General features: G+C 42.7%; 2 protein-coding genes across 2 annotated transcripts; both read right to left on the reverse strand.

Moving 5' to 3' along the window:
- Positions 1 to 734: 734 nt before the first annotated feature.
- Positions 735 to 16,606, reverse strand: nudt4a (nudix (nucleoside diphosphate linked moiety X)-type motif 4a). Its single transcript, XM_074634286.1, has 5 exons — positions 16,150 to 16,606; positions 8,268 to 8,378; positions 4,075 to 4,119; positions 3,812 to 3,899; positions 735 to 2,542 (listed from the first exon to the last, which is right to left on the reverse strand). Exons 1-5 carry the CDS (start codon positions 16,246 to 16,248, stop codon positions 2,313 to 2,315), a joined length of 573 nt encoding a protein of 190 aa, XP_074490387.1. The 5' UTR covers positions 16,249 to 16,606; the 3' UTR covers positions 735 to 2,312.
- Positions 16,607 to 18,742: 2,136 nt separating this feature from the next.
- Positions 18,743 to 24,534, reverse strand: ube2na (ubiquitin-conjugating enzyme E2Na). The gene is made up of 4 exons (XM_074634013.1): positions 24,402 to 24,534; positions 21,288 to 21,534; positions 20,768 to 20,908; positions 18,743 to 19,997 (listed from the first exon to the last, which is right to left on the reverse strand). The coding sequence occupies exons 1-4, from the start codon at positions 24,429 to 24,431 to the stop codon at positions 19,951 to 19,953; spliced, it is 465 nt and encodes a 154-aa protein (XP_074490114.1). The 5' UTR covers positions 24,432 to 24,534; the 3' UTR covers positions 18,743 to 19,950.
- Between the last annotated feature and the right edge of the window lie 152 nt (positions 24,535 to 24,686).

The following is a 24,686-nucleotide window of genomic DNA, read 5'->3' on the forward strand; positions in this document are numbered from 1 at the left end:
TCACATACACTGCAACCAGGAAATAAACTGGGACACTTTAAGAATGTTTACGTTTAAAATTGTCCCCCATCCGAGAGCCTTTTTTTTTAATTAATTCAAGGCAGAATGACGGGACGATCTTCTCCGCACCACGGGCACTCCATGCACTGACTGTGACTGAATGTTGTGTTACTGACGTCCGTGCGACCAATCAGGTGATGACAGACAAGGATCATACCATCAAGCAGGGAGGGGCGGGGGTTCGCGGCGCGCTGACGGTCTACAGGTACAGAGCAGGAGGAAGAGGAGGAGAGAAAGAGAGAGAGAGGAGTGTGGTGCGTGAATAGCAGACAAGATGAGTGACAGTCGGAAAACGAAGCAGCATGTCAAATTATGGTATTCTCGAAATTATAAGGTTTAGTATAATTATATTGAATAATTTAAGTGATATATGCGCACACATACTAATCATAAGTTAAAACAGCTAAAGCTAAATTTGGCTGAACTATAAAAGGCAGAAGTGGTAAAATGAAGAGCCGTTTGGGAGCTGAAAGAGCCGGCTCTTCTTGGTGAGCTGAGCCAAATGATCTGGATCAGTAAAAAGAGACGGAATTCCCATCACTAATGGGCGGGGTCATGGAGGGGTGGGCGGGGTCAGGGAGAGGATGGGCAGGGTCAAAGCAGGACAAGCTCAGCCTGCCTGCCTGGCTATAGTCAAAAGTCATGTTCTGCTGCACTGATTAAAACAATGTGGATGATCAATAAAGGTTTTTATTTAAAGGCTTTATTTACAACATCATGGCACACAGCAGAATATTCCAGTCACACATAAACACATAGAAAAAAAGGGTCAGAATTTATCACTCTTTCTAGGGTGTTGACCAAAAAAAAAGAAGTCTGGCTATGACTTCCTGTCATAGTTTCCTGTTCATGATAGGAGGGAGTATTTCCCCTATAAAACATAAATAAATAAATTCAATCATTGCATATACTAAAATACTGTACATTCAATTGTAACAAGTTTCCTTCCAACATCCAGCTGTTTAACCACAGCTGGGAAGAAAATAAGGAGCTGTGTGTGTAAGGTAGATTGTATATTGCTTCCAGTCAGTGCAGAGGTCAGGGGTCAGCAACCTTTACTATCAAAAGAGACATTTTAGACAAAAAAAAAATCTGTCCGGAGCCGCAAAACATGTGATCATTGTGATGAAGGTAACACAGTTTATAGTCTACGTATATAGTATATAAGTCTAATGCAGTGAGGGCCAGAGAGACAATGTACTACGGAGTATTAGGGCCACATTGAGGGAAAAAACATCTGAGACTTACAGAATAAAGTCACAATATTACGAGAAAAACGTTGTAATATTAAGAGAATAAAATCATAATTTAACGAGAAAAAAAGTCATAATATTACGAGAATAAAGTCATAACTTTACGAGAAAAAAAGAAAATAATACGTGAAATTACTACTTTATAATATTATGACTTTATTCTCTAAATCTCAGATGTATTTTTTTTCCTCAATGTGGCCCTAATACTCCGTCGTACCGTCGTACCATAGACCTACAACAATGATAAATAAAAATGAAAACGTAAACAAAGAACAGTTATTCATTTCCATTTTTATAAATCCACAGGGAGCCACTGGAGAGGGGCTGAAGAGACGCAGGTTGCTGACCCCTGGTGTAATCTTTATTACAGTAGTATACTGTTACTAGTGATTAGAGGTGATACTGTGTGTAGGTGTAAGGTTGTCATTACAGGAGGAGCAAAGCAGACTTTGCTCTCTTCAGGCAAAATACCTCACAAGACTTGAGTTGTAGTGAGGTGACATTAGTTTTACAGCCAAAAAGTCTCATAGCAATTCAACAAAAAACATTGCAATAAGTGATTCATACACATGCAGCTGCTCCTCCTCAGAACGTCTTGCAGACGGGCATTATTTGGCACTGAGTCACCGTGGCGATATGACTTCCTCTAACACTTCCCAGGAAACCGCCCAAACACTTTGTGTGCACTGCTAGTCAAATATTCGCCATTAAAGACTAAACAGGAACCTTGAACTCTGAGATAAATCCACCTAGAGCTGAAGGCTTTAAAAAGGACACATTTGCTCTATTAGTTGTTAAAAAATATACATATAAAATCTTAAATAAACTTGGAAAACATTTTGGCACTCCCTCAAAAATGGGTTTCATTTCATACTGTACATATTAAGAGGCTGCATTAGTGATGCAATCAATGCAGAAGTCTTTTCCAGATGTGCATCCTCAAGATGCATCCTCTTAGAAGAACTGCTGCTGGTGGCGGCGGTGGTGGCAGTGGCGGTCCTATCTGTTGGTGAGATCTGAGGCCTGTGTGGAGCAAACAACATAGCGAGGCGCGTTGTTGTCCGTCACCTGGGAACTCGGGGTGTTGTTGCCGTTAGTCGGGCTACACACGGGACCGCAGGGGGGGTTACAGGTGTTTGTGAGTCTGCGGAGGTACTCCGCATGGACAGGCTTGTGGCTCTGCAGCACCCTGATGGCTTCGTCAACTTGGAACCACTTCCTCTTCCTTCCTGTGGAAACGTTCAAGAGAGGACAAGGATGTATTAACAGGTAGAGGTTTGGTGTTGCGGCTCAGTGACGCTATCAACGACCGATTGAGACCATAAACTCATGTTTACAATGTTTACTGAAGTAATAAATCAAGAGAGAAGTAGACTCATTTTCTCAGAGACTTCTATACAACCAGAGGGGGCGCCCCCTGCTGGCTGGTAGAGAGAATGCAGGTTTAAGGCACTTCAGCTTTGGCTCCACGGACCCCGAAGTTGCCCAATTGACTATACATGTTCCACGTGCCCAAGATCCGGGTACTTTTCCCACATGGAAGTAGAGCCATTTAGGCTTCATGCGCCACTGAGCAACTTTCATAGGAATGAACGGGAACCCGCCTCCAACGCTGGATCCACTTCTCTTAATACATCAATGGCAGGTCCTCTTTATGGAGTCTGCCATGTTTCTACAGTATCCCAGAACGGACAAACCAAACACTGACTCTAGAGAGAGACTTTCATGTTTTTATGTCACCTGAAGGTAACCGTAGTGTGTAAAAGAGTGGTACCGCCAGCCACCATCTGATTTCCGTTGCTCCTCAAGTAGTGTCATTATGGTGAGGAAGGCCTCTGAGCGAGGCGAACGGCGTTTCCATGGTTTTGCATTCGGCGGCTCACATTACCTCAGTCTTTGAAAGGGAGGAGTGAGCAGAGGGGTACTCAGTTGGTTGCAATCTGCAACCACACCACTAGATGTCGCCAAATCCTTCACACTGTATCTTTAAATTGCTAAATCACAATATTACACAACCATCTCAAGAATAAACTGTTTAGCACTAAAGTCAGAGTGGAAATGAATATTCCTGACTTCCTACTTCAGTTAGTGTTTATGTCACCAAACCTTCCTAAAAAACAACGAGTCCAGAAAACCGTCGGCTTATTTATTCTTAAAGCTTCAAACTCATCATCTCCTCCAAACAGCATTTTGGTGAAGGAGATCAGCGTGGCCTGTGATTATCAGAGGGGTGGTGCTTCAAACCCACTTTCACTTTCTGTAGAGGGGGAGAGTAAATGAGACCAGCTCGGTCTCAGCCTTCACACGGAGCAGAAGAGGACAAGTAAGGAGGGGGGGCTGTGGTGAGTAATGATGATAACTGGAAAACAACCCCCCCCCCCCCACGAGCGACCATAACACACCGACCCACAATGATTTATACGTGTAAGAAGTTACAAACAGTCCCTTTAAAATAGAACGATCAGTAATACGACGACCACTTGAACGTAGAGACATACCAATGTTGACGGAGTCCTCCCAGTCTTCCAGTGTCTCCGTCACTATGAGGGTGTAGACGTACGTCCTGTGCTTACTGTCTTTATTTTGCTGCAAAGGTTTAGATGAAAACACTAATTTATATCACTGCAATGCAAAGCAAAGCTTTCATATACTGTACAATAGAAGACAAGATGTCAACACAATATTGCTTCTTTATAGACGCTGCATGAACTAAAGCTACGTGAGAATTGATTACAATTTGCCATGAATTTGACAAGTTTACCTCAAAAATCCCAAGTAGTCTGCCGAGCTTTCCCTTCACGCCAGCCTGCACACACACACGAAGAAAACTCATCAATACATTTACATTTGAGTGACCACACAGTGTTGTATATCGCCGGTACTGAACATTACATGTCAGTACATTTCACAGGGACTGATAAATTCTTACTAACAAAGCTGTCACTGTGCGATATCTTCATCCAGCTGCAACCCAGTGAGAACGTGTGACCTGGTATTAGGAAACAGCCAGACTCTGTTCTGATATGTAGGAACATTCTCAGATGGATGTTTGTCTCATTCAGGACAGGAAACCTGCAGCGCCCTACAGTACCATCCCAGCAGAGGCAGCAGAGCAGAGCTGAGCAGGTAGACCTAAACATAGTCTGAGTGACAGGACGACGAGACAGACGGGGGGGCTTAACACAAGTACAGTGTACGAGCCGAGGCTATTTATAAGAAGTGGACGTAGTCAGTGTGACGTCACCCGTTGGTTTGTGGACTGCCGTTTCGAAGCCTCGAGTATCGCATTTTGGTCGTCTCCATCTTGGTTATTTGCAACCAAATTTTTAGGCGACCAAATGTTATAATAAACTTTGATGAAGTAAAAACACACTGTGAAAGGGTTAAAGTTGTAAAACGAAAACACGGATAACTCCCAGACCGGACAACGCCGTGGTAGCGACCTGTCAATCACAAGGTAGCCCCGCCCTAAAGCATCCCCTGCTTTATGGTCTATCTGACTCTAAATGGGACCATCATTTACTAAATGAACATCATGCTGTATTGAAGAAGACTTGAAACTAGAGATTGAGAGCTCCAGGGATGACGTATTTGGTGACGGCCAAAATGCAATACTCAAGGTTTCAAAACATCAGTCCACAAACCACTGGGTGACGTCACGGTGACTACGTCCACTTCTTATAAATAGTCTTGGCTCGTACACTGTACTTGTGTTACGCCAACCAAGAAGCTAGCATCGCCCTGGTTCCCCTGACAAAAAGCCAATGGGAAAACATTCAGCCAGATAATCTCCACTAATGAACACCACTTTTATGATTTTTGAAGTGTGAATACAATCATCATAAGTAAAAAGCTAATGTTAGGCTATAAACGAACTACACGCGAGTATCCACAACGAAGCTGTAAAGGCAGCGGAGTTGGTGTGATCGCGTTTAGTCGTCTCTTTTAGCCACTTAACTGTTTTTTTTAAGACACATAAAGGCTTCAAAATTCACGTGTCTTGTATTTATTGATGTATTTTATGTCGTAGAACAAAACGTTAAATTCTCTTGAGCCACAGACCTTATTTCAGGCATCTAACTAAAAACCCATTCAACAAACCCGTTGACTTCCAGACGAGGGAACCGGAAGTGCTAAAATGCGAACTCATTTCCGGGTTCCTGCAGTCCTTTATAGAGACCATAAACTCATGTTTACAATGTTTACTGAGGTAATAAATCAATGAGAGGTACGCTCATTTTCTATCAGACTTCTTTTTGCAACCAGAGGAGTCGCCCCCTGCTGGCTGTTAGACAGAATGCAGGTTTAAAGCTCTTCTGCATTGGCTTCACTTCTCAGACTTTCAGGTTGCTCTCTGTGTACGAGGCCAGATCCATTTCTGCTCATGCACAGTTTGCGTGACAAAGACCACGGCCGCTGAATGTCGCTGTGGAAACGTCATCAACTCAACAATGTATCCCAGAGCAGCGGTTTCCAACGTGTGTGGGGGGTCGTGAGAAGTTTCCTACTGGATTGAACTGGTTTAACCTCTTCAGGATGCTACTAGTCACTCTTTAGTTTAACTAATTACAAACTTACAGACAAACTGCAGTGATTTGATCCCAACCTTTCATTTTTCACAAGCAAAAACACGACCAGGAACCCCCATATTAGAGTGTGTCACTGAAGCGAGGCAGCGTGCGTGCTCCCAGTCAGCAGATACTGGTGGCATGTTCAGTATAATCGTCTTTATGTAAGAAGAATGTCCCCGTTGCTGGCTGGGAGACACACATGGCGCTCCAGGAACTCAAAGCTTTGTTGGGCCCTCGCTGGGTGGCATATTTTCAGACTTAATCGCCAGGATCAGTCAGGATGTCGAGAACCCACAACAGACAGAAACCATTAATGTGTCCCAACTCCATACTACATGCTGATTGTATACAGTACGTACTATTATACTTGTCTTTATAGTATACTGTTTTTGCAGTAAATACAAGACATCCATACTTTAAACGTAACAAACATAGAGAGCAAAATATCTTAATAAAGGTTTTTGTTTTTTTTATGTTTTCCATCATCTTTATGGAGCAGATTAACCACAATTTATTTTAATTCTGTGCAGCTGTAAGCAGATCCTCAATTTCCTTTGTGGTAAACTGGTTTTACATCAACAACACGCTCAAAAATGAAGCATTTTTCAGTTTGCATGCTGTTGACTTTTGAGCATTTTGTCACTTTTCACACATTACATACTCAAAACTCTCTTAGAATTAGTTTTTAGGGTGGAATTGGAACACAGCTGTTATAATAATCACGGAAGATTTATCACGTTTGTATTTGTACAGTGTGAACCGATCAGCCGTAACATTCAGACCACTGACAGGTGAAGGGAATTACATTGATTATCTGGTTACCATGGCACCTGGCAGTGGGGGGGAGATATCAGACAGCAAGTGAACATTTTGAACTTTGAACTTTGTGTTGGATGTGAGCGACTTTGACAACAAGGACCAGATGGTGCTGGTTAGACGACCGGGTCAGAGCATCTCCAGAACTGCAGCTCTTTGGGGATGTTCCCGGTCTGCAGTGGTCAGGACCTACCAAACGTGGTCCAAGGAAGGTGAACCGGTGAACCGGCGACAGGGTCAGACCCGAGGCTCATTGATGCACGTAGGGAGCGAAGGCTGGCCCGTGTTGTCTGATCCAATAGAAGAGCTACTGGAGCTCAAACTGCTGAAAGAGTTAATGCTGGTTCTAGGGATGTCCATAATTAACCGTTTTACTGTTAACCGACATTAAGCGTTTTAACCGATTAACGCTATCGGTTAAACGGTTAAAAGAAATGTTAATAATGAATTAAAAAGCTGAGCGGCTCAAAGGAGCGGCTCGTCTCTTTAAGGACAGACAGATTTTATTTTTTGATAATAAAGGTTGCTGACCCCTGGTATAGACAAATCTCACATCTGCACAGATTAAAACTATCTCACTGACATTGAACTTGACAGTTCAGCATGTTAAATGTGACATTCTGAATTGTTAGCTGGCCACAGTAGCTGGTTTGCTGCTCATCTATATTCAGGTACATGTCTGTTCTGGGAGGCTCAGGATGTGGGTAACTGGAAACCCTTCCCAAATGTCACTGCCATACTTCAAAACTGTCAGCGCGCTTCTATCTGAGGCAGAGAGGATCACATCGCACTCCACTTCAACTAACAGCAGCCTCTTCACTAAACCACACAACAATTCACTGGCAATTTATATACCGCTGCCAAATATATCTAATATCCCTCATCTGGATCATAAAACAGTGGGAGCATCTCACCCTGCTGTGGCCAGGACACAGTATATAGACACTGATTTATACTCTCTTTATGTTTATGATATTGATCATCTGTGTCTGTGCCTCTAGATCAGGGGTTAGCGACCTTTACTATCAAAAGAGCCATTTTAGGCAAAATCTGTCTGGAGCCGCAAAACATGTGATCATTGTGATGAAGGTCATAACTTAACGAAAAAAAAGCCGCAATATTACGTAAATAAAGTCATAACTTTACTTTATTCTCGTAATATTGCGACTTTTTTTCTCATAAAGTTATGACTTTATTGTGTAAATCTCAGATGTTTTTCCCCTCAATGTGGCCCTAATACTCCGTAGTACATTGTCTCTTTGGCCCTCACTGCATTAGACTTATATACTATATACTAAGACTATAAACTGTGTTACCTTCATCACAATGATCACGTTTTGCGGCTCCAGACAGATTTTGCCTAAAACGGCTCTTTTGATAGTAAAGGTTGCTGACCCCTGGTCTAGAGGCACAGACACAGATGATCAATATCATAAACATAGAAAGAGTATAAATTAGTGTCTATATACTGTGTCCTGGCCACAGCAGGGTGAGATGCTCCCACTGTTTTATGATCCAGATGAGGGATATTAGAGATATTTGGCAGTGTTCCTTTTTTCCAGCTCACCTCTTCGTACACCTCCCTGACGGCGGCCCCACAGGGCTCCTCCTCGGGCTCCATTCCCCCTCCTGGCACGATCCACTGGTCTGGATGTCGACTGCTGCTGACCAGTAGCACCTGCCAAGCAGAAAAGGTCTTCGTCAGGTCCCTCCGCTGCTGAGTTCAGGGTGCCAAAAACACGCCAACGGCATGCCCAAGTTTAGAGGTCGTCACCAATACAGGTGTCTGGTGGCGTGAGGAGTGAGGTGCGAGTCATTCAGCAGGATGTGGGATCGACCATCTCGTGTCGTGCCAGTCATTCACTTCATTTACTTAATGAAATACGAGCGCGGTGTGGATCTGGATGCAGAGCATGACACGCTCTCTGCCACATAATTTAAATAAGTGAATGTGAGTAACCGTGTTTGATGGTAGGTGTTGCTGCATTAAACCCACAAACAGATGAAAACAAATACAGCCACCTTAACATTTAATAATACCACCTTAACATTTAATATTACTACCTTAACATTTAAGATTACCACCTTAACATTTAATATTACTACCTTAACATTTAAGATTACCACCTTAACATTTAATATTACTACCTTAACATTTAAGATTACCACCTTAACATTTAATATTACTACCTTAACATTTAAGATTACCACCTTAACATTTAATATTACTAAAAGGTAGTAGGCAACATTACATTCAATATCATTTTCCCAATACTTAAACCTAACTCACTTTTCCAGTTTTGCAGTCTGAGATGCCACCATAAGAGGATACAATAAAAGCAACACCTGTAAGGAGGAGCTAATAGCACAGTTTATAGTCTAAGTATATAGTATATCAGTCTAATGCAGTGAGGGCCAAAGAGACAATGTACTACGGAGTATTAGGGCCACATTGAGGGAAAAAACATCTGAGATTTACACAATAAAGTCATAATATTACGAAAATAAAGTCATAACTTTACGAGAAAAAAAGAAAATAACACGTAAAATGACTACTTTATAATATTATGACTTTATTCTCGTAATCTCAGATTATTTTTTTTACCTCAATGTGGCCCTAATACTCCGTCGTACCGTCGTACCATAGACCTACAACAATGATAAATAAAAATGTAAAAAAGAACAGTTATTCATTTCCATTTTTAGCTAAAGAGACGCAGGTTGCAGACCCCTGATATAATATAATGCAAAACAATTAAATATTATGATGAACAACAACCTCAAAATAGAGTTGAATATAAAATAAAAACCTCTCTGAAACAGTCCCAATAGGAACATTGCAGTGACCCGTTTCAGCCATCAGCTTAACAACAATAAAGCATTGAAAACATGACAAACAAAAGATCAAATCTGAAATAATCAGATTAAAGCCACTCACTATGTTTAACTGACCTCAAACATAACGCAGTTTGGTGCCGTTTTCAGCGCGGTGACCCTCCAGAGATGCAGTCACTTGACCTTAAACCCTATCTGGCATCCCACTGACCCACATTAAGTTCACGTGTGAATACTTCGTGAACCCTCCGGACGCGTGACTGTGTAAGGAATAGCTCTCTTGACAGCAAAGATTGATTAGAAGCTGTAGCATCATAACTCAGCTTACACACCTACGCATGTTAAACACTATGTACTGCATGTTAAACACTATAGGTGAACAGCGTTAAGATGTGTCTGCGTTCCTCCTGAGACCTGATAGTGGGAGGAAGCGTGGCCGACCTGTGAAGAGCACTAATGATAACATCTTCACTGCTGTCTCTATTGCTCAGAGACGTGATGAGTTGAACTTCACTCTGCGTGACTCTCGGCTTGGCTGTAACTCAACTCTGTAACCGGGTCAGGAGAATATAAAAAAAAACACAAGAAATCACAAGAAATCAGAAAAAATCACAAGATTCACACAGAAACTCAGACAAACGTTGTTTTGACAGTCTCGCCATTAGATTAGTTCAACTGTTCTTTGTTTACATTTTCATTTCTATTTATCATTGTTGTAGGTCTATGGTACGACGGTACGACGGAGTATTAGGGCCACATTGAGGAAAAAAAATAAATCTGAGATTTAGAGAATAAAGTCAGAATATTATAAAGTAGTAATTTTATTGTTATTTTCTTTTTTCTCATAAAGTTATGACTTTATTCTCGTAATATTGCAACTTTTTTTCTCGTAAAGTTATGACTTTATTCTCGTAATATTGCAACTTTTTTTCTCGTAAAGTTATGACTTTATTCTCGTAATATTATGACTTTTTTCTCGTAATATTGTGACTTTATTCTGTAAATCTCAGATGTTTTTTCCCTCAATGTGGCCCTAATACTCCGTAGTACATTATCTCTTTGTCCCTCACTGCATTAGACTTATATACTATATACTTAGACTATAAACTGTGTTACCTTCATCACAATGATCACATGTTTTGCTCCTGACAGATTTCTTTTTCTTTTTCTTTGCTTAAAATGTCTCTTTTGATATTAAAGGTCGCTGACCGCTGGCGTAGCTTATTCAGTCATCAACCTCATTATGAATAAGCACACTATAAAACTAAGACTTAAAACTCACAAAGAGCTCTTGTTTACATGCTTTGGATCGTTGATATGACTGCCGCCGTGTGACTCGTTCTCAACACAGGCAACTCTGTCAATATTCATGGATGGACAACAGGCCGAGTCAGAAGTTATTTTGCTGTCATGAAATATCACATTCAGTGAAGTGAATCTGTAGCAGCCACTTATACTCACTAAAACCTGCAGATAGATCTTTAACTCACTGCTCCGATACGACCTCGGGGTGTAACGATACATCAGTATACTGATTCAATGATCAACGATCCAATATCATTGATGAAAAGTGAAAACATCGAGACACATCATCTTTAAGATACGCCTTTATTTTTGAATTCCCACTGTAGATTTATTCTTTTTATTAAAAATAGCAGCGTTGCACTGTATGTGACACTGATGTAAAGAGTTGCTGTGTGATGACTGATGATGATGAGGAGGTAAATAATCTCTCTGACCTGTAACAGCCCCTCAGATAGCGCAGGGCCCCGGGGGGGGGCACACAAACACACACACATGCATGCGCAATTTCACCCAAACGCCATGTGAAACACGTAGACACTTCCACGTACGCAGCTACCGACGCTCACACTCGCAGCCAAAAGGCTTTTCATAAAACCACCGGATCAGCAGTCGCCTTTCTGTATGAAAACAAGAGAGCTCAGCAGAGGAGGTTAATGACCCCGACGGGCAGACGAAGAGCTCCGACTGCTCGCTGATCACAACACCTGATCTAATCCAGCTGAGATACTGAAGAGCTCTGACTGAGCACTGATCACAACACCTGATCTAATCCAGTTGAGATACTGAAGAGCTCCGACTGCTCACTGATCACAACACCTGATCTAATCCAGCTGCGATACTGAAGAGCTCTGACTGAGCACTGATCACAACACCTGATCTAATCCAGCTGAGATACTGAAGAGCTCCGACTGCTCGCTGATCACAACACCTGATCTAATCCAGCTGAGATACTGAAGAGCTCTGACTGAGCACTGATCACAACACCTGATCTAATCCAGTTGAGATACTGAAGAGCTCCGACTGCTCGCTGATCACAACACCTGATCTAATCCAGCTGCGATACTGAAGAGCTCTGACTGAGCACTGATCACAACACCTGATCTAATCCAGCTGAGATACTGAAGAGCTCCGACTGCTCACTGATCACAACACCTGATCTAATCCAGCTGAGATACTGAAGAGCTCTGACTGAGCACTGATCACAACACCTGATCTAATCCAGTTGAGATACTGAAGAGCTCCGACTGCTCACTGATCACAACACCTGATCTAATCCAGCTGAGATACTGAAGAGCTCCGACTGCTCGCTGATCACAACACCTGATCTAATCCAGCTGAGATACTGCTGACAGATATTAATACTCATACTACGCTATTAAAATATCAAAAACATGATGTAGATATGGACTTCCATTTCTTTCACATTATTATCAAAGAGTCTAGAAGCAAAGAGACGAAACTCTGGAGCTTTTTTGACAACAGCCGCTAGATGACGCTGCGGTAGTGCTGCCGCTATTTTGGACTGAAAACGCCAATGAGTCCATGGATGTTTAAAGAGACGTCTGTAAATCAGAGGATGTTTTTTTTAGGTAAATCAACTTCCCAGTAGGAACACCTAAATAGTCCACATTTAAATCATGATGTCATTATGTTATTTTCCTCGCCATAATAAATGGTCATCAGACCTACGGGATCGCACCGCCCTGCACGCTCATACGACACATCTGGTTCTGACAGCTTCCTGCTAGCTGTATGACAGTTTCCTGCTGGCTGTATGACAGCTTCCTGCTGGCTGTATATGTAGCTGTAATAATGGATATTATTGGCTGTAATTCATCACTGTTATTATCTTCTAATACACCCATGGGCTGTCTGCTGTCAGCCTGTACCGTGGTGGACGTATTAACGTCTCTGTTCCCAAACAACCGGCTATCGGCCAGTAGCTAGTAGTGCCGGTAGCTAGTAGTGCCGGTAGCTGGTAGTGCCGGTAGCTAGTAGTGCCGGTAGCTGGTAGTGCCGGTAGCTGGTAGTGCCAGCAGCTAGTAGTGCCGGTAGCTAGAAGTGCCGGTAGCTGGTAGTGCCAGTAGCCAGTAGTGCCAGTAGCCGGTAGTGCCAGTAGCCAGTAGTGCCAGTAGCTAGTGGTGCCAGTAGCTGGTAGTGCCAGTAGCTAGTTGTGCCAGTAGCTAGTAGTGCCGGTAGCTAGTAGTGCCGGTAGCCGCCAGTGCCAGTAGCTAGTAGTGCCGGTAGCCGCTAGTGCCAGTAGCTAGTAGTGCCGGTAGCCGCTAGTGCCAGTAGCTAGTAGTGCCGGTAGCCGCTAGTGCCAGTAGCTAGTAGTGCTAGTAGCATGACATCAACAGGATTTAACGGAGTTGTAGGCTATTCACTATTTTTCATATATCTTGCTAATATTAATAACAAACTGATTTCCAGCCAAAATCCCAAATTTGATTATAATTCTGGAAACTGTTTTTGCATTATACTGTAAGACCCAGTGATCAACAAGGCCAAAGCCAGCATGGCTCACATACCGCCGCTCACTGCTTGACCCCTGCTAAAGTAGGGACAAAGGTTTTGCCCTTTTGGAAACATTTTAAAAGATTTTGGGCACCCTGGACTTCTAACCGCCGAAAGGCACAACTAGACCACACTGTCAACCATCAACCATCAACCATCACACCAAATCTGAAGTTCCTAAGTTAAATAGTTTCTGAGACATGTTTCTTATTTACAGCATAATTATGAACAATACTTTATGTGCCAGTTACCTCAGCTATGAGGACATAAAGATGAAAGACAGCGTGTAGTAATAATGTAATAATGTTGTTTTCTCTTGAATTGAAAACGTGAAAATGGACACTATTATGACTTCATCCTGTCTGGTAGTTTTCTGCACATGTGGCCGTCCTCCTGGACTCCAGCTGACATGTTGAGGAAGTGACAGTAAACCCGGCATGCAGACAGGACGGATGGTTTACCACATAAAGTGTGACACACCCACAGACGGTGAGAATGAAAGGACGAGATCACCACGGCGATACGATGAGAGACTATTTCATCATCATCCTCCGGTGCAATCAACAATAATCAGTGTGACTTTCAGCATAATGTCAGCAGAGAGAGAGAGAGAGAGAGAGAGAGAGAGAGAGAGAGTGATGGAGGGAGGAGCACGAGGAGCAGGAAAGTGAATCTGTCAGGGGACAGCGGGTGCCGGCACCTTGTTTCTATAAATTGCAGCTGATAGGTCACTTGGTGTTTAGCACACAGTGTAACACTCAACCGGCCCCCTGCGACCCCCCACTCCCCCGATCACATGAGGTCCAGAGATGGGCCTCCGTCACCGGGCAGACGCGCTGTGATCTCTGACAACCCCCCGACCCCCACCCCCCCACGGTGAATAACTTCTGTCAGTCTTCATTACCGACACAACTAAAGAACAAAACTTAATTTCTGCAGCATCAAATGAAAATAATATAAAACATGTTCTGGAAAACGCCTGCACTCTTTACAGGCTTATTTTAAGAGTTAATGTTAAAGTCTAATGTGATCACTGCTCCTCAGCAGACACATTAGGTGGCCATGTTTTATAATCTCATCTCATCTCATCTTCAACCTCTTATCCGGGGTCGGGTCGCGGGGGCAACAGCTCCAGCAGGAGATCCCAAACTTCCCTTTCCCGGGCCACATTTACCAGCTCTGACTGGGGGATCCCGAGGCGTTCCCAGGCCAGTGTGGAGATATAATCTCTCCACCTAGTCCTGGGTCTTCCCCGTGGCCTCCTCCTCATGGCTCTGTTTTCAGGCTTTAGAACATCTAGCCCGTGACGGGAGACTTTGACCAATCACAGGTCATTTCAGAGAGAGAGAGAGCGTTCCTATTGGCTGTTCATTCAACGGAGGCAACTGTCAATCACTCACCAACTCCAATCAAACGGTCAAACTAGGCAGCGCTGATCAAATATGAATCAATTTTCTGTTACATTAATGCCTATTTCTCTCCTCAGATGTTATCAGACTCATCTAGTAGTGTGCTGTTTAGCTGTGAAATGAGAAAGTTTGCTCCGGCTGGTGGGTGGTGCTTGGTATTTCCTCGACCTATCTCAACATGGCTGCCGGGTCACAAACTTTCTCATTTAGCCGCCTGAGGTGGGATCCCGGCCCCCGCGGGGTCAGGCACACCACCGGCCCGTCTCGCCCGCACCGTCGGGGAGGTGGAGCGCGAGCGCGTGGGATAGAACCCGAAAGATGGTGAAGAGAGGTTAACGTCACGCTGCTGTAAAGTGGTATCAGTGCCGTTTTCTGAGTATGAGTACGAGTGCATGAGCACAGTATCGGACCTTATACCCGATACTGGCATATAAAAGTGAGTCCGCTACCTCCGAAAGATCGAACAGCATCCGGGCATCCAGTGTTTTTGGAGAATCAATACAGCGTTACACAACAAGGTAATATTATGACCCCTTAATAGAAACCCAGACTTTTATTTAAAGGTACGCATTTTTGAGTGAATGTAGGACATAATCTAATACAGACTAAATATGAATTTATGAGACAAATGATGCAGCACTCCTTTGCAACCGTGCTACACCTAAAAAAATTGACATGGAGTATATTCAGAAATGCAGCGGAGTGGAGGAGCTGCATGGTGCCTCAGCAAAGGATTAGTGTTGGTATGAATATGAGCCTGTACAGTAACCACGTCAGCTGATACCAGTGTTACTAAGTAAACAAACACCACCTACAGTATGTGCATGAATGTAAATGCCATATTTCATAATGAGACATGGTATTTAAAGGTGCATTACATACCGAGGAGGCACTAAAGTTAATAATCACCTATGAATCTGCAGTTGAAGGAATATGTAACCAGATGAACTCTTGAGGACTGTCAGTGATAATAATACCTGCTCAGTGTCCGCAGCACAATGAGGATGCCTTTAATGTCTTTATGAATTATTATAGAAGTTATGTGGATCTCCTCCTGGACAGGAAATGAAAGTGAGGGTCTCCTGCTGGCTGCTAGTTGGCTGCCAGCTGACTGGGAGACCTTTTGTTGTTTCAGAGGTCAGATAGTTTGAATTTCAACCAAGTTATGATGTTCAACCTCTGGTCAACACCTCAATGAAAGCATATATGCACAATATATATATATGCCTATATATAAGCATGAATGCACAATGATACGAAGAAACTATAGGACAGGTCTGCTAAGGTCTAATACTGTATATATATGTATATATATAATCCTGTATATGATGACAGCAGACAGAGTTCAGAGTTGAGGAGTTGAGGAGCTGGTCTTTGACCTCTTACCTCGTCCTCTCTCTCGGTTTTAAAGCACAGACACGCAGCTCTCCTCTTGAACCCTTCTCCATCGTAGGTCCTGGTCTGGTTGGGCTTAAACTTCATCATTTATCTTCCACAAGCGTCGAGAGTCCAGCTGGAATAATGCTGCGTAAAACCTGAATCCAAGAGGCTGAAGAGAGAGAGAGAGAGAGAGAGAGGGAGTATCTCTGGAAACACTCCCCAAACTTTCCGCGTCTTTTTCAGATAGTCCCAGTCTCAGCTGTCCTCGGTTCATTCATTGCTGGTCGCTGTCAGACTGCTTCTTCTGCTCGTTGTACTGTATATATCAGAGCTACCATGGTGGTTTAGTGTCGCTGTCAACACGCAGGATCCAGCAGACTGAGTCTCTCCAGCTGTGGTCGGTCGGTCGGTCGGTGACCAGCTGACCTGAGATCTGCTGCTGATCTGCTGCTGCGCAACAAGCTGCTGTCAGATCAGCATGCTGCTACACAGAGCCATGTTCATCATTAACAAGACCACTGATAACACTAACACACACACACACGCGCGCGGGTCAGGTGTGTTCATGCAGCTCTGCCAGCTCCACGTGGCCTTTAGTTAAAATCATTAAAGGTCCCATATCGTGCTCATTTTCAGGTTCATACTTGTATTTAGTGTTTCTACTAGAACATGTTTACATGCTGTAATGTTAAAAAAAAACGTTATTTTCCTCATTCTGTCTGTCTGAATATACCTGTATTCACCCTCTGTCTGAAACGCTCCGTTTTAGTGCATTTCAACAGAATTGCAACAGAATTGCAACAGAATTGCGTTGCTAGGCAACAATTTGGGTCCATGTTTACTTCCTGTCAGCTGATGTTATTCCCATACCATGCAACAGGAAACAAATTGAGACACATTTGGAATGTTTATGTTTAAAACCGTGTAATGGTCTAAATAGTGTATATTTGTGACATCACAAATGGACAGAAATCCTGACGGCTTGTTTCAAATGCACAATTTCTGAATACGGGCTGTGTGTGTATTCGTCCGTATATTGAGCATTTCGATACTTTCACAGTATTTATATAGCACTTAAAATACCACCGTAAAGTGGCATCGGAGCCGTTTTGCGAGTACGAAAACATGAGCACAGTATCGGACCCAATACTAGTATCGTTATCGGTACGTCAATTTTGTGAATACGGGCTGTGTGTGTTTCTCTGTATATTGAGCATCTTGATAGTTTAACAGTATTTATATAAAGCACTTAAACCTGCTTTATAATATAAAATATATGAAAATCTCACTTTTTACAATATGGGACCTTTAAAAAAAAAAAAACGTCACATGCGTGAGTTCCTCGAAATTACAAATGCTGCTTTCAACGACCGCTCCTGAGATCTTCAACTAGACACTGGGAAGATAATTAAAGTGCCTTTTCGTTTGAGACACCACAGAAGAAGAAGGCCATTTTAAACTACAGCTTGTGATGAGGGAGTTTTATCTCAGAAATATTCTTTTTTATTATCCAATTTTCCAATACTGGCTCATACTGACAAGTATACAGAAAAGTCTACGTATATTTGGCTTATAGGCCTGCTTGTACTTTATCTTTTGATCTTAAGACAAGTTTAATTAAGTATTCTTGCCTTATAGGGATAGAGAAATATATACTTGGCTTGTAGTTGTGTGTACTTTTTGATAGAGTAGCCTTTATATTAAAGTGTGTGAGAGTTTGTTAAAGGATGTTTTGATATGAATTTACTTCAATTCATCAAGTTTTTGGAATATCTGTTCACCATAGAGGCATGCAAGACACATTTTATTTATTTTACGTCTCTTTATGTAATTCATAAATCATTGGATAAGTACTAAAAGTTAAAGTATATAAAGTATACTTTCATAAACTAGTCCAAGTCAAGGTTCAAGTCTTTAAATACCCCAAACAAATACATAAACCACACCTCTCACCCCTTGCAGCACATTTGCATTACATTTTTATATCAGAAATATAAACTGATAAACTTTATCAGTTTTATTTGGATTCTCATGATTACCAAACTTCCCTCAGTACCTGAAGGAAGCATTAAGCAGTTCTCTGCAGTTTTCAGGTGAAATAATTAAAACAACATTGAGTTGAGTGGAGGCTGGAAACACTCTGGTTATTTACAGCAGCATTACTTCCTGTAGTGTAAATGTTCCACAGCTCAGGACTTCCCTCTAGTGGATGAGGACTGACTCTAAACACACAGGATGTGTTCAAGGGTGAAAATGTTTAGAGGTGTTTAAAAAAAATTCTGATTAGCTTCATTGAAGACTGTTTCCAAAATCAGGACGTGGTGCACATTCATAATTATCTGGCAGAAACCACAAGAGTGCTTTTACAAAGAGAGACATGAGCTACTTTTTTAATTCTGCACAACACCAACAGCTCTACTAACTCCTCGAGTTGAAGTTGAGCTATGACGGGAATTATGTGAGTTTACAGAATCCATGTACTAATAGGTGATACAGGTACAACCTGTCCCGTCTGTGTACACACAGTCCAGAGAAAAGGTTGACTCATCAGTCAAAATACGTGACGCATACATGTCAAGAATTACACCCGGACAAACTATTTATTAATCAACAGATTTTATTTACAGAACACAAAAGTATGCAGGTGGACTGTTTCGTAGCATTCTGAGAGCAGGAAAACGTCACCTCCCCAGATTAATACAAAGAATGAATTTACAAACAGTGAATTGAATACAGACTTTTTCAGCCAAAGACCGATCACGAGAGACAGTCGAGAGAGTCAAAGCCTTCATTCACCTTTTGGAGTTCGATCCCGTAACAACAACCCAGCATCTCCTCTCATACAGATCAGTCCCAGAACACCCTACCACCCTATCCACGACCACGACCACGACCACGACCACGCTCGCCATCAAACAACCGACGGCTCAAATGTAACCGCTGCTTTGTGAAATAAATGCCATTGGAAGAAGCAAACCACTGAGTCTTGTAGGATTAGACATACAGGGGGGGAAGCAGAGTAGTTAGTATGGAAATAGTAAGAAAGATTCACATATAAAAGACTGGATATGGTAATAAAACATATGTGCTAAAACTAAGGAAAGGTCCACGATGTCCACCCTGCCCTCCACACTCTCCCACAAGCCTGCACGTTACACTGAGAGAAAGTTAATGTGACGACGGCAGACTCAGTTTGATTTTTAGTCATATTATTTTGTATTTAATGCAGCCAGATGTGACCTAAAGAAGAAGCAGGGCTACAATAGATTATGCGTCCAGCTGTGCCGTCTACAGATGAGTGTCTACATACGGTCGGGCTAGTAGGAGTTAGCTGCTTTTAATAAACAAACAGCGACACGAGAAAACTAAAGTTTAAAGAAATGGAAAAACAATATTGACCCCATCTAGTCAGACCAAAAAGTGGGACGCAGGACACCTCCCCCCCCCCCACCCCCCCATAAATGTGCTGGTTAAAGCAGCGGTTGGCAAAAAGCTCCCCGAATTCAACGGATAAAGAAAGCCAGGTGAGTAGATCTACAACCTCCGCTCATGCATTTGAACAGTATAGTGAGTTCGGACAAACACGAGTCATCATTTCATTACTAGTGAGCATTTAAATCACCAATTGTCAGCAGTTTTTTTTTTTTTTTTCCTTAACAATATATTCACGTTTATTTTTATAATATATATGTATATATATATATATATTTAAGACTGTGTCCTTTAAATGCAAATGAAGTAGGAAGAGGTCTTGGCAAAACATGAGGAGTCGTAATCACACTTTGTATCTCCACTTGTTGGGCTGGTCTACAGATCATTTTTGCTTCCAGCATAAAGCCTGGTCCATGACTTGGCTGCAAAGTAAAAAAAATATATAACAGAATATGAACATGAGTCACAAAGTCAGCATTAAGACATGTTTATTGTCATTTTTTTATTCTAAATGATTTGAGTATAGTTTTAGTGTTTATTACACAATGTTGGGTATTATTAGGGATGCACCGATACCACTTTTCAGACTCTCCGATACAGAGTACCGATACGAGTACTTCTCTGTGCCAAAAGCCCTCGTTAACAGCCAGCTGGAGGGTGTGAGCGACACACGGCAGGCTGGGGAGTCCCGCATACGAGGCGGTGCGCCGCCACCGGCTCTAGGTCGGCTTGGAAAGGCTCTGGGCGAAGGTGGCTCACACCTGCAGCTTTACAGCGGACCAAGGAGTCTAAAGCACGTGCGAGTCAGAGGGTGCACGCAAAACCCCGTGGCGCAATGAAAGTGAGGGCTGGTGCGCGCCGGTTGAGGTGGGATCCCGGCCCCGCGGGGTCGGGCGCACCATCGTAAAGTGGTATCGGTGCCGTTGTATCGGAGCCGTTTTGCGAGTACGAGTAAGAGTACATGAGCACAGTATCGGTCCTGATACCCGATACTGGTATCGATATCGGTGCATCCCTAGTTATGATATAAATAATTCTAGTCAAGATAGATGAAAAAAGTAATACAGTACCAAACACAAAATCCTGCCTCAAAATGTAAATCAGACGTAGTATTTTGTACTGTATGTGTGTATTTTTGCTGGATATTCCTACAGTATGATTGCTGAACGCAACCAGATCATGAATCTCTCACCTGTTTCTATGGCTTCAGCTTCATTGGACTTCCACTTCTCTGCAACGTCATTTGCGAGGGGATCATCGGGGTTGGGTGCACTTAGTAATGCCTGGATCGATAGCAGCACGGTGCGGATCTGCAGAGCTGGCGACCATTTATCTGAAAAAAAAAAAAAATCAAAACATAAACAGAGGGATTGAAAAAGCAGAGGGACAATAGATGTTTTTTTAAGCTGCAGAAGCAATGAAGAGACAGTGTTGATGTGCAGTAGTAGAGCCACAAAGCTCCAGTTAGGGGTCACAAGTGTAACATAAGAGGCCCCTTGATCTTTGGAGCAAGATGAAATTGGCAAATCCCTTCACTTCATTCACAGGCCACACATCAGAGGACAGAATACATACAGGCTTTCCTACAGTAACAAGTCTGACTCAACAGACCAAAGACAGTTGAAAACACATCCTATTTAAGGTAAAAAGCACAATGTATACCACACATAACTGACCAAGCATAAACTGTGATATATAGAGTATTGACTTACCTTTCAAAATGTCTAGACATATTCTCCCCAGCTTGTCTACGTTGGGATGGTAGATTTTGGTCATGAAGCGTACTTTAGGAGCTGCCATGGGATATTCCTCTGGTAAAAAGAGCTCCAGTTTAAATGTGCCCCCCTCAAAAGGTGAGTCCTGAGGTCCAGCGATGACCACGTGGAAGTAGCGGGCGTTGCCGTCATCTGGCTCTGCCTTGATGCCTTGGACGGGCTCATGCATCAAACGTTGAGTTTCCTAGTACAGAAAAGGACAGAGAGAAATGATAAACTTTATGTTGGTGTCACCATATTACAAATCAGTGCCAACAAGTGACTTTCACTCTGCACTGCAGAATGTGCTGCTGACACTACAGTACCATAATAAGGCAGAGATGTGTGCTGGGAGGAATGCCTGAACTACAGTATATTTCAGTAGAGGGATGCAACTGAGACACGATTGCATAAGGTGAAAAAACTTGAAAATAGTTTGAATTTTTAATAGATCATCTGTCATACCACACAAGTAAACCAATGAGTTCCAAGAGGACATCGTTATACACTTTGGTCTTTGAATCTGGGTCCTTCAGTGACTGTAGGGATGCACCGATACCGATAACAGTATCGGGTATCGGGTCTGATACTGTGCTCATGTATTCGTACTCTCAAAACGGCACCGATACCACTTTACTTTCACTCCACCTCCCCGACGGTGCGGGGGCAAGACCCCGCGGGGCCGGGACACATGGCCCAGCCTGCCGTGTGTCACTCACACCCTCCAGCTGGCTGTTAACGAGGGTCTTTTGGCACAGAGAAGTACTCATATCGGTACTCGGTATCGGCGAGTACCCAAATGTAGGTACTTGTACTCGGTCTGAAAAAAACTGGCATCGGTGCATCCCCAATTCTCACCGAAGCTTCGAAACCCAAAAATCGGTATTCGGGACAGCCCTAGTTTTGACGATATATATCCTCATAATGACAAGCCTTAATTAAAATGATCAATTCAAAAGATCTATAAAAGCCCTTGACCACACCCGAGAGCTGCAAAAAAGTTGTGAGTCACTATTATTCTCAGAACAACAGAGACGGCAGGCAGCAGGAGGTGGACTGAATCCTTAAACACAGAGGGGCGGGTGGCTTTGACTGCAGTAGTGGCACGATGCTGTGTTTCTGAAAACTCTCTGTGTGCACTATGTAACTGTCTTTTAGAGGTGACACACTGACTCAGCCACCGCACCGCAGGAGACTACATCACTTTCACTCCCATCAGCCACTGCAGCAAGGCTTCTCCCAACTCACAGTGACAGCCAAGTGACCTACAGAAACCTAGCTTTACTGTTAAAGAAGAGCAGGTATCGCATATCTCTTGTGGTATGCACGAGGCAGCACAAACTGTAGTACTGATACTGCTGCTATATGAGGCCCCTTTGATTATTTTCCCAATCTAAAAACCTAGTTTTAAACGCAGCCGTGTGTAATAGATGCATCACGCCTGACAACAGCAGAACAATAAATAAATAACAACTATGGATGAAAAAATAGCATCAAATAAAACTCGCCAACAGACGGCACTCTTGTTTTTTGGCATTCTTTTCCTGAATGCAACTGGGAGTGAGATTCCTGAAATGTTTCAGATAACCCACAGACAAAACCATGCAGTGAAAACACAGACAGGAGAGGGGCTCCCGGTCCCAGTCACACGCTCCGAGGGCTCAAGGGCTCCGTCCGCTAAGTACTGTTCCCAGCACTTCCACCTTTTCCCACCAACGCTAGTCTGTGGTCTGTTTACTCACCCACCTACCTGCCCTATTCATGCTTTCTTAAAGGTCCCACATCCTGCTCATTTTCAGGTTCATACTTGTATTTTGTGTTTCTATTAGAACATGTTCACATGCTGTAATGTTCAAAAAACACTTTATTTTGCTCATTCTGTTTGTTTCCTCTTACTGTTTGTGAAAGTTCTTTTCCTCATACTGTCTGCCTGAATATACCTGTATTTACCCTCTGTCTGAAACGCTCCGTTTTAGTGCATTTCAACGGAATTGCAACGGAATTGCGTTGCTAGGCAACAGCTTGGGTCCATGTTCACTTCCTGTCAGCTGATGTTATTCACATCCACTGTAACAGGAAATAAACTGGGACACATTTAGAATGTTTACGTTTAAAAACGTAATAGTCAAAATATTGTATATTTGTGACATCACAAATGGACAGAAATCCTGACGGCTTGTTTCAAACGCACAATTACTGAATACGGGCTGTGTGTATTTCTCTGTATATTGAGCGCTTTGATAGTTTAACAGTATTTATAAAGCACTTAAACCTGCTTTATAATATAAAAGACATGAAAATCTCACTTTTTATAATATGGGCCCTTTAAAAAAACTCAATACAGGCTAATCATTTTCATATCATTCTACCGTTGCCATGGTAACCGACCTCAAAATCACTATTCGAAGGCTTATTTTTTAATGTAATAATTATGTATAAATCCCCAAATAGCCTATGAAATAAGAAATAATCCCACAACAATATTATTCATATTCAACATGAATTACTCTCAGACGGATATCGCTGTTTGTTGTGAACAGCAGAGCGGCTCTGAAACGAGCAGATGGACTAACCCTAACCCTTCACCACAGCTTTGAAGCCCAAAGGCTAGCGGGCCTACAGGAGTAGCAGGCTAGCCTGTTAGCTGTTAGCATGTTAGCAGGCTAGCTTTAGTTAGCAGGCTAACAGGCTAGCTTTAGTTAGCAGGCTAACAGGCTAGCTTTAGTTAGCAGGCTAACAGGCTAGCTTTAGTTAGCTTCTTCCTGTTTCGAATTCAATCACAAAGCTAACGAACTAGCCGGGGTTAGCATAGTTAGCATAGTTAGTTCGCCTCGTCAGTCAGCTTGTTGTGCTTGAGAAGTTTATTTAGAAACACAAACACGTTCTCCTCCATCACAAGCCGTGCTGTTTAACCCTCAGAAGAGCGTTAGCCTCCCGTCAGCTAGCTGCATGCTAACGGCAGCGCAGTGATCAGAGTTCACACTGGGTTTCTGGAGCTGATGGACCAGGACAGTAACGTGCCTCTATCTGCTGTTTAAAGAGTGATTAGTATTAGTGTTCATGTTGAGTTACCTTGAGGATCCTGCGGGGCAGTCCTGCCATCTTGTCTTTAATGCGGTTCAGCTGCTCTCTGACAGAACACACAGCTTCCGGGTTCTCTACGTCATCACAGAGGAGGAGGAGGAGGAGGATGATGATGAGGAGGATGATGATGATGATGATGATGATGGAGCTCAGAGAGATGATGCATGTTTCTTAATGCTGATGGTCAGTTACTAACTAGTGTTCAATGAATTCCTTCACAAAAAAAAAGTCTGAAAAATGTCCCAAAAAAAAAAAAAAAAATGTCTGAAAAAA

Source organism: Sebastes fasciatus, chromosome 4 (assembly GCF_043250625.1).
Source record: "Sebastes fasciatus isolate fSebFas1 chromosome 4, fSebFas1.pri, whole genome shotgun sequence".
NCBI classification, from domain to species: Eukaryota; Metazoa; Chordata; class Actinopteri; order Perciformes; family Sebastidae; genus Sebastes; species Sebastes fasciatus.

Excerpts from the sequence above, each read along its gene's own strand:
- nudt4a (XM_074634286.1), bottom strand. The coding sequence starts at position 16,248 with ATGATGAAGTTTAAGCCCAACCAGACCAGGACCTACGATGGAGAAGGG. Across the intron at positions 8,379-16,149 it reads AAACCGAGAGAGAGGACGAG|GTGCTACTGGTCAGCAGCAG; the intron begins GTAAGAGGTCAA and ends TCTGCTTGGCAG. Across the intron at positions 2,543-3,811 it reads GGAGGACTCCGTCAACATTG|GAAGGAAGAGGAAGTGGTTC; the intron begins GTATGTCTCTAC and ends ACGTTTCCACAG.
- ube2na (XM_074634013.1), bottom strand. The coding sequence starts at position 24,431 with ATGGCAGGACTGCCCCGCAGGATCCTCAAG. Across the intron at positions 21,535-24,401 it reads TGCCCCGCAGGATCCTCAAG|GAAACTCAACGTTTGATGCA; the intron begins GTAACTCAACAT and ends TTTCTGTACTAG. Across the intron at positions 20,909-21,287 it reads ATGTCTAGACATTTTGAAAG|ATAAATGGTCGCCAGCTCTG; the intron begins GTAAGTCAATAC and ends TTTTTTTTTCAG.